The sequence below is a fragment of the Dermochelys coriacea genome, chromosome 10 (assembly GCF_009764565.3).
Source record: "Dermochelys coriacea isolate rDerCor1 chromosome 10, rDerCor1.pri.v4, whole genome shotgun sequence".
Classification (NCBI taxonomy): domain Eukaryota; kingdom Metazoa; phylum Chordata; order Testudines; family Dermochelyidae; genus Dermochelys; species Dermochelys coriacea.
The window spans coordinates 54,204,395-54,218,492 of record NC_050077.1 but is presented as its reverse complement, the minus strand read 5'-3'; the positions used below and the strand labels follow the sequence as shown (position 1 = coordinate 54,218,492).

The 14,098-nt window shown below is 44.5% G+C and overlaps 1 protein-coding gene across 4 annotated transcripts in view; it reads right to left on the bottom strand.

Annotated features, from left to right (window-relative positions):
• The window catches only part of ANXA2 (annexin A2), a 46,987-nt gene extending 35,664 nt beyond the window's left edge, over positions 1-11,323 (bottom strand). Inside the window, exons 1-2 of one of the 4 annotated variants that reach the window (XM_038419980.2) lie at positions 11,207-11,323; positions 3,584-3,643 (exon numbers count right to left, since the gene is read on the bottom strand). In XM_038419980.2, coding sequence (XP_038275908.1) covers positions 3,584-3,631 — 48 coding nt within the window. In that variant the 5' untranslated portion in view covers positions 3,632-3,643; positions 11,207-11,323. Of the gene's footprint in view, positions 1-3,583; positions 3,644-10,700; positions 10,785-11,021; positions 11,186-11,206 lie in introns of those variants that run through there. The other 3 variants (XM_038419977.2, XM_038419981.2, XM_038419978.2) reach the window with 3 other exon arrangements.
• Between the last annotated feature and the right edge of the window lie 2,775 nt (positions 11,324-14,098).

The window sequence follows — 14,098 nt, the reverse complement described above, 5'->3', positions numbered from 1 at the left end:
TATTAGCCCAGGAGAGTTAGAGCTGAAAAAGTAAGGTGAGAGATGGCACTTTGGTATCTCATTCCCTCCCTATGCATTGTATGAGCCATTGGAACTGAATATTAGGCTGACAAATGGTATCTGCAATGTAGAGGGAAAAAATGGTCCCATTTAAGTTTCAGGACTGGTTCTTCCCGAATTGCTCAGGCACTCAAAGCCATATGCTGCCCTTGGATATGCAAGTAGTTCCTACTGTCTTTCTATTGAGTTGACTAGTGTCTTGCTCATGCATCCAAACGTATAATTTCAGCCCTAAAGTGTAAGCAACATGGGCAATTTGAGTAAAACCAGAGCAGAGAATGAAATAATGCTTTTTACTTATACAGTGCCTTTCAGCTGTGGATCACCAAATGCTTCACAAAGGTAGTGCATTACAAAGGGGAAAATGAGGTTTAAGGTCAACATTTCACAAGTGATTCGTGATACTGAGTGCCTCAGTTTTTTGGTGCCCAGATTGAGAAATCTTCAAGGATCCTAATTCTCAGAGCAGGAGGGTGCTCAACACTTGTCAAAAATCAGGGTCTCAAAGATAGCGGACCCTGGGAACCCAAAATCAATAGTCACTTTTGAAAACTGTGGCCTAAACAACTTGCTCAAGGTCACATTCAGTCAGTGGCAGAGCCATAACTAGAATCCAGGTTTCTAGACTCCCAGTGCTCTCCCCTAACCACAAGACAATGCTGCCTCTGAAAACTTTGTGGTAGGACACTGAGACTCTACCAGCAGTCATGGAGTTAACTTCAGCTCAGCCTCCTCCTTCCAGAGCATATTGAGGATGAGACTGAGATACTGCAGGGCTGGAGAGAGCAGCCGAATCAAGTTCCACAGGAGAAATCAGGACCATCCTTAAGATCAGTTGCTTGGGAGATGGGTGTTATGCCTTGGAACAAGGAAGCATCCTCATAGAAGGCTTGTCTATGCAGGGAGTTATTCTGAATAGCTATTCCTAATTAACTCCACATGTGGATGCTCTTACTCCAGAATACAAGTGCCTTATTCCAAATTAGTTTTATGGATTAGGCTAATTTGGAATAAGACATGCTTAGTCTGAAATAAGAGTTTCCACACAGAGTTAATCAGGAACAGTTAATTCACTTTGAAGTCACATTTCCCTTATTCTGGATTAACTTCCATGTATAGAAAAACCTTTTCTCCCTACAGGTCTGCGGCAATAGGCACAAATATCACCATCTGGACCATTCTCTACTGAGGTCTCTACTGAGAGACAGCAATTCACTAGTCATCCTAATCATTGTAAAACATCTGTATGGATAACATTTAAGAAGTTATGTATCTACACTGGAAATTATATTCTTGAAGCCTTGAAATTAGCGGTAGGTCACCAGGAGGTGACGTGCCTTCGACAGGTTCTGTTCTGGCAGGGTGCAGTAGATGTTTATCTTTCTTTCTGGTCATTGTGGCTCACAAGGAGTCTATTTACATACTGAGCCACCAGCTAATCAAGACTGTGAAAATCGATAAGGGATTGTGAAATCTATACAAAGGAGCACAGAGCAAGAGAGTGTCTGGCTGATGAATAAAGATCAAAGGACTGTTTTGGTATACTGAGGGTTGAAAAGAGACACCCAGGAGCCTTCTAATAGGGGACAAGTTGGCAGCATATTTTGTCTCATGAAAAAAAAAAAACCCACCACATTGGAAGGACTTTGGGGTGACCCTTGATCTAAAAGAAATGAAAATATTCATTACATCTAGGTTCTAGAATGCAACCAATGAATTTTACATTTCCATTACTTCTACTTGAGATCATTTGAATTTTTTCCTCTTTATTAAATAAACTGCTGCTTGTTTTCACTATAAAACATACCTAAGTGCAGTGTGTTAAGTGGAGCAGTGATCTGAGTAAGTGATCTCAGTGAAACTGGTAAACTGGAGTATGCTGCTTCTTTGGGAGCAGCAAATCTGTGAATATTGTGGGTAGCCAGTGGACCAGGGGCTGGACGCTCAAGGGAGATGCTCAGAGGGCTCAGGAGTTGGAACATCCTATCAGTAACATGCAAAGAGAAGAGAAGAGAAGAGAAGAGCCTGGGTAGGCTTAGAGGGGAGCGTTGTGTTGACCAAGGCTGGTGGAGTCAGGACTTACCCAGAGCAAGCACAGATAAGGCTCTCTCACACTAAGGGCAGATGGTAGCAAGGTGCCTCACAACCCCAGGAAGTGACACAGTATTCATTACTTGAAATTATCCAATTTTGGGAGGGTCTGGTTGAGGGTTAATTTTAATGTTTGGTTTGACTGGACAATTCTCTGCTATTATTTAGGATTTAAGTTTTATTGGTTAAATGTGAATGGCCAAAGGAAATTTTTTAATGAACTGAATATATTTGCAGTATTAACCCAGCTCTATTGTTTACTTGCATTAGCAGCAAGCTCCAAAAATAGGCAAAAAATTTGTGGTCACCCACAACAGCTCTGCAAGTACCAGCCATGAAAATGTATCCAGCCAGAAGAAGGTAGTCAGAACTGCAGAGCTGGGATTTACTTCCTCCCTGATTACAATCATAGGCAACCACAAATTCATGGCACAATATTCTTCTATTACATTGTGATATCATCATCATGTACCGTTGCAACATCATGGATCATACATAAAGCCACTTGTGACTTCCTGGGACTGCTCCACTAATACCCTAAGACAAATGCAGATATGTGGTAAGCTAGCACAAGTCTGCTAACATCCATGGCCTCATGCTAGACCTGGTAGAATATTATGGGCGGGCAGGGGAGGAGAGAGAAATTGAGGGGTTTTTTGTACAGAAAATTAACTGGGGGGGGGGGGGGAAGAGGAGGAGGACATCTGGTGTTTTGACCAAAAAAAGAAAAACAAAAAACAAAAAAAACCCCACCACAATACCAAAATTTTCAACTTTCAGTAACCAAAAACTGAAAAGTTTCAGGTTTTTCGAATTTGTTTTGTCTTTTTTCCCCCCCCAAACAAAAAACAGAGCATTTCTGACATAAAATGAAAACATTTCCAAATTTCATCAAAAAAATTATGCAGGGAAAAAAGCATTTCCTGAGCAGCTCTAACACACAGCACTTATACACCAACTCTGGAATTGGCCCAATCTCCACCTCTCTTGTTGTTTGGATGGTGTAAACTGGGGGGATGTTTCCCTCCCATTCCTGCTGCTAATCCTCTTGTCCATATGGAGAGGCAGGGAGGAGTCACACCAACTCTTGTCTTAGTCTGTCTGCTCAGTGTTCCCCGCGTTGCCTTTAACGTGTCAAGCAGCATAAGTACCACACCATCAGCTTTGGAGAAGCTTTAATTAAACCCAGGGACTCCTCAAGAGATGTGTGGTGCCCTATGGGTCACACATCTCTCTCGCACCAGAGATGGAGTATCACTGGCCTAGCTTTTAGTCTGGGTCAGTTCAAGTTTGTGGAGTCTTATAGCCTCACCTTACAATCAGTACAGTTCAGGCTCAAGCCTAATAAAGGCATCCTGGAAAGGAAACAAGACAGGCATTTAAGAAAGAGTCATACCAAATCTCTTTTCTAGCTCCTCACAGTGATACTTACATCTCCCTCAAGGCTGAGCTTGCCTAGAATTTCATGGACCGTGGACATCTTGAAAGGAAACTGGAGGGGGGGGGGGGGGGGGGGGGGGGAAGAAGAAGAAGAAGAAAAAAAAAGACTTCATAAACATTTTTCTTTTTTACCAACACGTTACAGAACATTAAACTAGCCCTGTTATACCATCACACCAAAGTTAGGACAATTCAGCAAGAGCTGAAGTAACAAGTAAGCAAGTATCTCAAGAGTATACAGTAAATGGCACACATCACAACTGAATAGGAATTGGTCTTCATTCTCCTATATGTCAGTAGGTGACTATTATTACTCTAATCACTTTTGCTGATCTTTTAAATTTCAGAAAATAAATTTCAGGAATGCACTGATGTTGCCTAAATTCCTCCCATTTACCCCCTTGAAAAAAAATTCTTCTACTCATGATAATTTAGGACCCTCCCAGTCAAACACTACTACTGCCCAGGCAAAGAAACCAGACTTGTCAGGTCTCCAGTGAGTTGAACTCCTACCAAAAAAACCACCACCCAAAAAACCCTCAAACACATTTCAAAATCAATACCACTTATCAACAGAGCCATTTCCTAAAAATCTGAGTCATGACTCTAATTAATGACTGCTTTGCTAGACCACCACCACAGTAAGGATATTACATTAGTGATTTTTTGAACACACAAACACTGATCAACTTTTTTTTTTTTTTTTTTTTTTTTTTTAGAATCAACAAATTTATTTTAGAGAAACTGTACCCTCGGCCCAGACACCTGCCAAAAAGCAATTAAAAACAACTGCTTTAGGCAAATGATCTGCAACTCAGAGGCTAAATTCCTCAATCACAAGTCTTAAAATAACAAATTCAGAGGCCATTTGTATTTTACAGAAGCAGCTGATGTTATTTGATCTGGAACACTTGAGCCAGAACCCTTGCCTAACTTTACTACTTTGCACTTGAGTGGTTAAACAGTTTCTTCTATTGCTACTAAAAAAAATAAAAAAATTACAAGCCGGGGCACAAATAGTGATTAGCAGCATAAGTATCAGATCACAAATAATAAGGACCCCATCAAAATACAGGCCCCAAAAGGAACAATGCAATCGAGTAGGATAATCTGCATCATTGTGGGGGAGTAGCCTCTGTTGCCAAAAAGCTTATCCATCTCACATCACAGCCAAGGCAACAAATTTCCTTCTCAGCAATACTTGGTGATGGAAACTAAGCATGCTGAAATTTTGAAAATTCCAAAGACTATTGGTTTTTAAGCACCTAATGTGATCATACTTCTAAATATATGAAAAATAAGCCTAATGTGCATAGATCCTATAAAACTACAAAAATGAACATGTCAATTGGACAAGCTGATGCCATTATACCATTTTTCCCTGACAAGTTTGGTTTCTTTGCCTGGGCAGTATTATTGTTTGATTGGGAGGGTCCTAAATCATCATGAGTAACAGGAGGAGAATTTTTTCGAGGGGTGTAAATGGGAGGAGTTTGGGCAACATCACTGCATTCCTGAAATTCTGGCAGGAAGGTAGGAGCTCCCGAATTCCACTAGCAAGGAGAGAAATGTAGCCATTTGTGTCACCTTCTGATGGTGCCACTGAAATAAGCAAACAAAACAAAAACAAAAACAAAAAAAAAAAAAAGAGGAGTACTTGGGGCACTTTATTTCAGAGTAGCAGCCGTGTTAGTCTGTATTCGCAAAAAGAAAAAGGAGTACTTGTGGAACCTTAGAGACTAACAAATTTATTTGAGCATAAGCTTTCGTCAGCTACAGCTCACTTCAGGCATAAAGCTTTCATGGGCTAAAACCCACTTCATCGGAAAGAAGTGGGAAGTGGAAAGATACACATACACCATGAAAAAATGGGTATTGCCGTAACAACTGTAATGAGACAATTAATATAATAAATAGTTAACAAACATTAACTATTTCATCAGTTAAAACTGAAGGTTGCCTTCTAAGGACTCCAGCACCAAGAAATCTTGTGGAAATGTCAAACAGGGAAAAGGAACTAGCTAGATTAGACAGAGGCATTTCTGCTAACAAGTGAGAAATGTACCCCTGCTAATACCACTAATCTTAGGCAGTACGCTATGTTAAGGTGTTGGAAACTAGACATTTGAACATTTAAACCAACAGCACTGCCTGTACATCACCCGCATGCACAAATAGGATCAGAATATTTGTCTTCAGTACACTAGACCAAGAAACTGAATGAGTATATTCAACCTCCCTCTGAATTCCTCCCTCCCAGGCCCTCAGCAATGCTCCTCCTGCTGCCAGTTCTCCTCTTCCTCCTCCCCATTACCTCGCTCTCCTGATCCATCTCCCTGCTCCCAGACACCCTACCCTGCCCACGTCCTTTCAGTCAGTCTTTCAACTGCCAGCCTTGCACTCAAGAGTCAGATGGGGAGCCAATAGCTCAGAGGCAGCTCACGTTTGAGGGAGTCTGTGAATTCCAAACAGGAGAGATTTGCGGTGGGACTCCCTCTAGAAGAATTCTCATCCACTTCCCAACTGCTGGAAACTCTCCCTCATCCTTGAGCTAGTATATCCCAATCCCTTACAATACAGTACCCAGTTTCCAAGTGTGCCTCTCTTGAAAGCAGATGAGAGTTCTAAGGAGTCGATACTAAGCAAAGAACAACCCTCTCTGTCACTCAGGGTCATCAAAAGATGGGATGAGAAGATACAATCAGCCAGTGCTGCTAAAGAACATGGTAAACATGCTAAAGAAGATCTTGTCAGGAAAACATTCAAAAGAAAATAAGCATTGGTCCCTAGATAACTTTGCAGTACTATATGGTATTGCTGAAAAAAGGGGCCCGATGTAATACGTTACACAAGGTAAGAAATAAGGCATTATATCTTTTAATACAAAAATAAAACCTACCTCTGCCCATATCCCCCAAGCACCATATTTTTAGCGACAGTATAATATTTGGCTAAGATGACAACATCATGAATGTTTATTTTTCCTTCAGCCCTCCCCCCCTCCCACTTGTCAAATGCTTTTTCTTCTATGTTGCTTGAGTTCAGGATAGAACTGAACATAACTGCCCCAGCTGTTCTACAGCTGTACAGGCTAGATTTGCTTATTGTGGTGGTTACAATTTTGTAAAGGTGAAGAATGATTTTCCTTTCCTACCAAACTTGTCTTACTTCCCATCAATGTCTTTGATAAAACAATAAAACAGACTGGAATGCTGTACAGTATGTACTCCAAATATTGGTCCTTTTTTAATTAGAAAATGTATTCATTGTTATAACAGTAAATAGTAGGAACACTGTTGTATTATTCTACTTAGCATAGCTACTGTAATCTCATCCATATCTAAACTGTCTTAGCTTGTTTTAAGCTTCTGTAAGGCTTGTATGCTTATAAGCCCACAAAACAGTAAGAATCCTTAAATCGTCTGGAACAATCGTGTTGAGAAAAGAACAAAGTTTAAACTCCACTCATTTGCCTATGGAATAATTAAGATATAGTATCTAAGGGAGGAAGTTTGGGATAACATCCACTGCATTGAAATCATCAGTCTTAGGACAGAAATCCAGAACAATCCAGGTCCAACCCTTAAAAAGAGGCAACAGAGAGAAAGATTTAAAGATCTTGCACAAGCCTTAATCACGAGGATTTTGATATGGCCGTTACATTATGAAATCCAAAATACTTGTTATTTCTTAATAAAAAATAAATGTTACAAACAAGGCAATCTTTGTACCGAAGATGCTCTAAAATTGATCATCAAGACATGTGACTAAGAAAACCTTTGGTCTTGCATGCCACAAAGAACTAAAAAGCTCCACTGAAAGCTGAAGTGAATGCATTTGCAGAAAAGTCTTTCACACAGCAACAATCGCCAGACAGCTTTTTGCAAGCCTGCATTTCTAAATCAAATAAAAACCACATTGAATCAGGCTTGTTGGAACAGAAAACTTGAACGGAGTCCAATAACTGAGATAACACACCCTCTTGTACAGTTCAAAACGGTATGTTCATGGAGTTACCAAATAATGCTATAGCAACCAAAAGCCAATCAGAACCAGGTTTAGTGCAGATCAAAAGAAAACTGGCAGCATAATGGGAATTTCTGTAAAATTAAGGTTGCAGATAAAGATCTTCAATTACAGAATAAATGTGAAGATAGTCACAAGTTCCTTCATTAGAATTTTGGCCCCATATCGGTCGAGACACTCGCTGTCCTCAAGTAAACCCCCTTGTTACTGGTGAAGTTCTGACTAATACTGTTTGGATTTGGATGTATTTAAAATAAAAACCACATGTATGGTCTTGCTCGTCTTTAAACTGGAAGGAATCTGGGCCTCTATCCCCAAACCTTTAAAGGCAAGACTTCATACTTTTAGACGAGCCAAAGCAATCTGTTTTTCTTTCAGAAGGCTATCATGTGATCCTGAACCACAATTTCACTATTTCTTTATTTTAATAATACACAGAGAAGTGAGAGATCTCAGTTATTCTTTGCTGAGAGAAGATGCAGTTCAGATACTTGCAGGTCAATTGCCCACACCATTATTGGTCTCTGTCTGATCCCCACCCACATAACAACCATCAGCCAATTTGGTGATAATGCTATAGGAGGTAATGTTGATTTAGACACAGCCTCAGATCTCTTGGTTCCTAAGCACAGTTCAGATGTGTCATGAAAGAAAACATGCATAGGTTCCAGGAAAAAAATTCCAGATGTTGACTGAACAAGCAGCAATCATCATGTGAGAAGGCAGCTAACCTATGGTCCTAGCCTGAAAACGTGGATGACAGGATGTTCCCAGGTGGGGCAAAGAAAGAGAGAATGAAAGAATGGAAGCTCTTACAATCAAAAACCCATATGGTTTAAGACTTCCAACCAAGACAGGGTGTGGCAACAGGGGAGCTTTGCTCAGAGGCTAGGGGGAAAAGCGTGGAGGAGGAAGAAAAGTACCACAAAAAAGTAAAAGGAACAGAATGTCTGAACAAGGACCAAAAGTCATATTTATTTGAACACGACGGTGACTGGAAATACAGCAGGTCAGGCTGTGTCCCCAAGCTGTACCTCAGAGCTTAGGAGGGCAAATGAAGCCCCTGTCTGGGCCATGAATTGATTAAACTTGAAAGGAAAAGGATTCCATACGCCATATCTGAAAAAACATTATTTCGATCCATTAACAATGCACAATATTTTAAGACTCACTCTCTTCCACCAGTCAATACTACATAATCCAGGAGGGGTCGATGTTCCATTTTAGGAATATGCCAATTGCCTATACCATACATGAGTGCTTAACCAACAGTAAAGCTAGGACTTCTCTATATCTATATTTAAAATAGAATATTCCTGAGATCCTGCAGGAAAACCTATTATTAAAAACCAGTCCATAAAAGAGCAACTAGAAAAATACTGAACAGCCCCGGTGAGTGTACCGCCAAATGAAGGGACAGAAGTAACATGCAAATCCTGCAACATCAACCCAAGAAGGAAATCTCTGTCCTACCACAAACCTACCCTGCAGAGCCCACTTAACTTAGGAACTGGACAAGCAGGCAGTGTCCACGTATAGGACTAAGTGCATCTTTCAACTGAACTCTCTCAATGGCATAGAACATTAACCTTGAGTAACTATGTTACCTCCCTTTCAGTCTTCATTTATTTCCACGTACAAAAGTGCTCTTTATTCAGAGTCCTAATGCATACTATTGCAACAGTTTTACAAATAGTGAACCCTAAACCGTCCTGTAACTGTCCAGTAATGAGCCAAATCTGTACATGGCCTCCCTGAAAGCACCCTAGTATTCCTCCAGTTATATTCCTAACTCACCCACAGCAGGGGTGATGCAAAACCTTCCCATCCTGACACTGACGCACAAGGCCACAAGAGCAGCACAACCTCAGCAATTTTGCTAATGGGGGGAATGGGACATAAAACAGAACAGCACCCCAGCCACACTACAATACTCCATGCCAGACAGTACATATATTTGCCTGGTGGGGGGAAGAAGGTATAAGAGGAGAAGTGAGGCTCAGCTATGGACATTCATTATCTAAAGCTACTCGTATAGGAAGACTGCAGGGGCAGAAACTGCTAGAATAGCTACAGTGGCACTGCTCCACCACGCCCTGAGAAAGCAAGAGTGAGTAAGTATTCTATTCTCTGTAACCCAGAGCCCCACACGTGGGGCCCATTTACTCAGGTTGTGGGGGGGAGGTCCACACTTTGTTCTGTTATGTCTAACATTAGCTTAGTTACATCTGAATGAAACTTGCATTTAAAGTGAAAGTTAAAAGCTCAGTGGATTGTCTAAAATAAATCTTCTCTGCAAAGCTTCTGGTTGAAAACTTTCAGAGTAGCAGCCGTGTTAGTCTGTATTCACAAAAAGAAAAAGGAGTACTTGTGGCACCTTAGAGACTAACAAATTTGTTAGAGCATAAGCTTTCGTGAAGTGAGCTGTAGCTCACGAAAGCTTATGCTCTAATAAATTTGTTAGTCTCTAAGGTGCCACAAGTACTCCTTTTCTTTTTGGTTGAAAAGTGAATCTTACCTATGGCAAAAATTGCTCATTCAAAGAGCCCTGATGTACTTTAACAGGGGAGGAAAAGGGAATTAGTTCTTAAATGACTTCTTTTGGGACCAACTCCTCTTGGTAGGGGTTATTAAAGAAACCCCCTTTTGCTCCACTCCAGACAAGGATACTATTGAGATACCAATACAATAGTTTCATACTAACAAGTTTAAAAAACAGGACTTATTTGATCATCTGAAACCACCTGCATGTGCAACAACACACCAAGAACCACCTTAAAAAGGTGGTGGTGGTGGGGGGGGGGGGGAAGAGAACAATGCAATGCAAAAATTTAAAAGAAGAAGAAAAAGATGGGGGGGGTTGGGAGGCACACGCCTCCCTGGAGCCCACACCCAACACGGCAGTCTGGCGAATTCTCCGATTAACAGCCCTGCCATCTAGCAGCCTAGCAAAGATTCTGGCATTTGCAGCCTAAGCAATCGTGTTAGTTGCTTTATTACCGGTTCTAGTTACTGCCTCCCAAGGCCGTTCAACGCGGCCCCTCTCCCCCGGCTCCCCTCCTCTCCCTCGCTCTGGAACTCACCGCCAGCTCCTGGTACCTTAAACCTCCTCCTGGGTTGCGTAAATCAGAGGCGGGGTGCGTCCCCGGCAGAGGAAACGGCTGTGCGTTTCCTAGCCCTACCCAGCCCTGCTCCCCTGCAGATACTCGGCTGGGAAACGGCCTTGCTCCCCGACAGCTTCGCTCAGCGAGTCTCTTTCAAATGCAAACACCACTTGCAAAACCAGCGTCTGCAAAACGAGCCGCCCCGTGCCCCGGGGAGCTTTTCTTCGCGTCGCTAGCGGTGCTAGCCCCCCCAGCCGGCGGCAACGTGGGCAGCCAAGCGGGGGGGGGGGGGGCACTTACCTGGGGCAAAGCACAGGCTGCGCCGGGCTCCTCGGGACTCCGCGAGGATGGGCGATGGCAGCTTGGGTGGGGATTTTGTACAGAGCCACATCTACAGTCTGGCCTAGTCCCCACCCCCCGGCGCTTCCCAGCCTCTCCCGCGCCCCACCCCAGGCTGCCTCTGACTCATCCGCCCTTTGACTCACGCTGGCTGGGCACACCGCGGTTTGGCAGCCTCCGGCGGGGCGGGGGGCAGCTGCCCGCGGAGGGGGGGGGGGGTATTGCACAGCATCGAGCCCTCGCCTCCTGCTGCCCCCGCCCACGGTTCGCTGGAGCTGCCGGGAGTTACGGTCAATTCGCGCCCTTTGTCCCTGAGCTCGCTAGCGATGGGCTGGGAGGCGTCCAGGCTGCACAGCGCCCCTTCCCTCCAAGCGCACTGCAGCCTCCCGCAGGCAGGGCACGTCTCCAACACACGTCAGGGCCCTCGGGCAGTGTCACCCCTCCACCTTCACCTTGCACTGAGCACCCTCCGCTGGGGCCTGCTGTGTGAAGCACAGACGGGGAAGACAGTCTCCCCTCCCCCCCCCCAAGGAGTTCACAAGATAACCAGGCTCTTCTTAATAATACCCAGCCCTTACATAGCGCTTTCCATCCCTAGCTTACAAAGTACTTTATAAAGGATGTCAGGCTAGGGATACCCATTTTACGTATGAGGAAACTGAGGCACAAGTTGGCACTGACTTGCCCAAGGTCACCAGCTCAGCTGGGATATAACCCAGGGCACAATAGTCCCACTCCAGTGCACTAGGCCCCAGGCCACACAGTTGCTAACAGATGATTTGGCTATAGGAGTAACACCTGCTGCATTGTTACCAGCTTTGCCCGTTACTTTGGGGGATGCTCATTTATTAGGGTTACTCTTCTGGGCAGTCTGGGGAGGTTTCTGTCCTATCAATGTACTGCTTGGGTCACTTGTGTTCTCATATGGAGCTCTACTTCTCCCTGCTGCAAGTTCCCTCCCAGTGGACCTATCCTGCAGGACCTAGGTTCCCCAGGGCTGGGTTCTTCCAGCCCCAGAATCAGATGAACACATACACGAGCACTGTAACTCCCGAGGTGTGCACACTGCCAAGCCACTTAGTGCGCAGAAACTGCGCAGATGCAGAGCTCTAAAAAAGCCACCCCGATGAGAGGCATCGAGCTTTCTGTGCTGTGGCTACAGCACTGCAATTGGCCTCTGGGAGGTGTCCCACAGAGGCCTGTTCTCGCCTCTCTGGCCATCGGTTTGAACTCTACTGACCTGCCTTCAGGTGACCAACCATCATCCCCACCCCGTACATTCCTGTGCAAATTTGAAAGACCCCTTCGTGTTTGCTCAGTGATGCGTGCAGTGGTCTCAGCGCATCTTTCCAGGTGGCCATGCCTGCTCCACGCACCAGACAATCCCCTGCTTGGAGCAATGCCGAGCTGCTGGACCTCATCAGCATTTGGGGAGAGGAGGCTGTGCAGCCCCAGCTGCTCTCCAGCCACAGGAATTATGATCCCGACTGACAGATTTCTAGATTCATGATAGAAAAGAGCCACGACGGGGACACACTGCAGTGCAGGGTCAAAGTGATGGAGCTCTGGAACGCTTACCAGAAGGTGCGGGAGGCAAACCGCTGCTCCAGTCCTGCGCCCATGAGCTGCCGGTTCTACAAAGAGCTGGATGCGATACTCGGTGGTGACCCGACCTCCACTACGAAGTCCCCTGTGGATACTTCGTTGTCTTCATTGCCAGTCGAGAGTGGACCGAGCCAGGAGGAGGCAATCTTGGATCAAGAGGGGGAGGGGGACCTAGAGGCAGAGGATGACTTGGAGGCCAGAGTGGCAGGCATTCGGGAGCTCTTTTCTACCCCGGAGGAGCCTAGCCAGTCACAACAGGCGGATATTGGCGAAGCGCAAACAGGAAAGGAGGCCCCTAGTAAGTGGATCTGATTTTGGGAATTGCTAAAGCAAGTTGTTGGGGGCAGGAAGGTTGCAGAGAGCAGGCTTGTCTCCCACCTCATGCCTAGTTTGAGCGACAGAACAGGCTGTTGATACACTCCCTCACTTCTTGAGAATCTCCTTCAGAGATCTCCAGGAAACTCTCATGGAGATACTGGGCAATCCACTCCCACAGGTTCCTCCATTGAGCTGCTTTGTTTCTTGCAAAAAGAAAAGGAGTACTTGTGGCACCTTAGAGACTAACAAATTTATTTGAGCATAAGCTTTCGTGAGCTTATGCTCAAATAAATTTGTTAGTCTCTAAGGTGCCACAAGTACTCCTTTTCTTTTTGCAAATACAGACTAACACGGCTGCTACTCTGCAATTTGTTTCTTACCCCATTAAGGGTAACTTTCCCATGCCACTGTGCCATCATGGGGAGTAAGGGGGACTATAGCTGCACACGGGGAGTCACATAGGGGCCAGGGCGGAAGCCACAGGCTTGGAAAAGACCCTCCCTTGATTCCCTGCTCACCCTCAGAAGCAAGATATCTTCCAAAATGATCACCTCCTGTGGAAAGTGTGGGGACAGGAATGATTATCAGGCCCCCCCTACAGTGCTGGCTCTCCCCAAGTGCCCAAGAGCCACATGCCCAGTATACAGCAGGGTTCAGGAACAGTGATTTACCCTGCCCCTGTGGCTACTCACCATTTTGGGGGTCTTGTGGCTTGTGTGCTTGCCTGGGGTCAGCCAGTTAGTGTCAGGTGTGTGAGTACTGGCTGTGGTTTTAAAGTATTGAAATAGTGTTGTCTGTGTTGCAAACAATACTGCTTCTGTAAAATGTTGCATTTAAACTTCACAGAGATGATCTTGGGAGGCCAGCCTCCTTTATTGGCGGCAGAACAGTTGTGAAGAATTAGAAAGCTTCCAAGAAGAACTAAGGAGGACTTTATGCATGAGGTTATGATGCACTCCGCTACCGAGAAAAAGGAATTGAAGGAGTGGTGGGACAGCGAGAAGAGGGAACGAAAGGAGAAAGCAGCACACCAGAAAGAAGCCACGGAGCAGCTCTTAACAGTTATGGAGCACCGAGCAGACATGCTCCAGGTAATACTAGCTCTTCAAACTGAG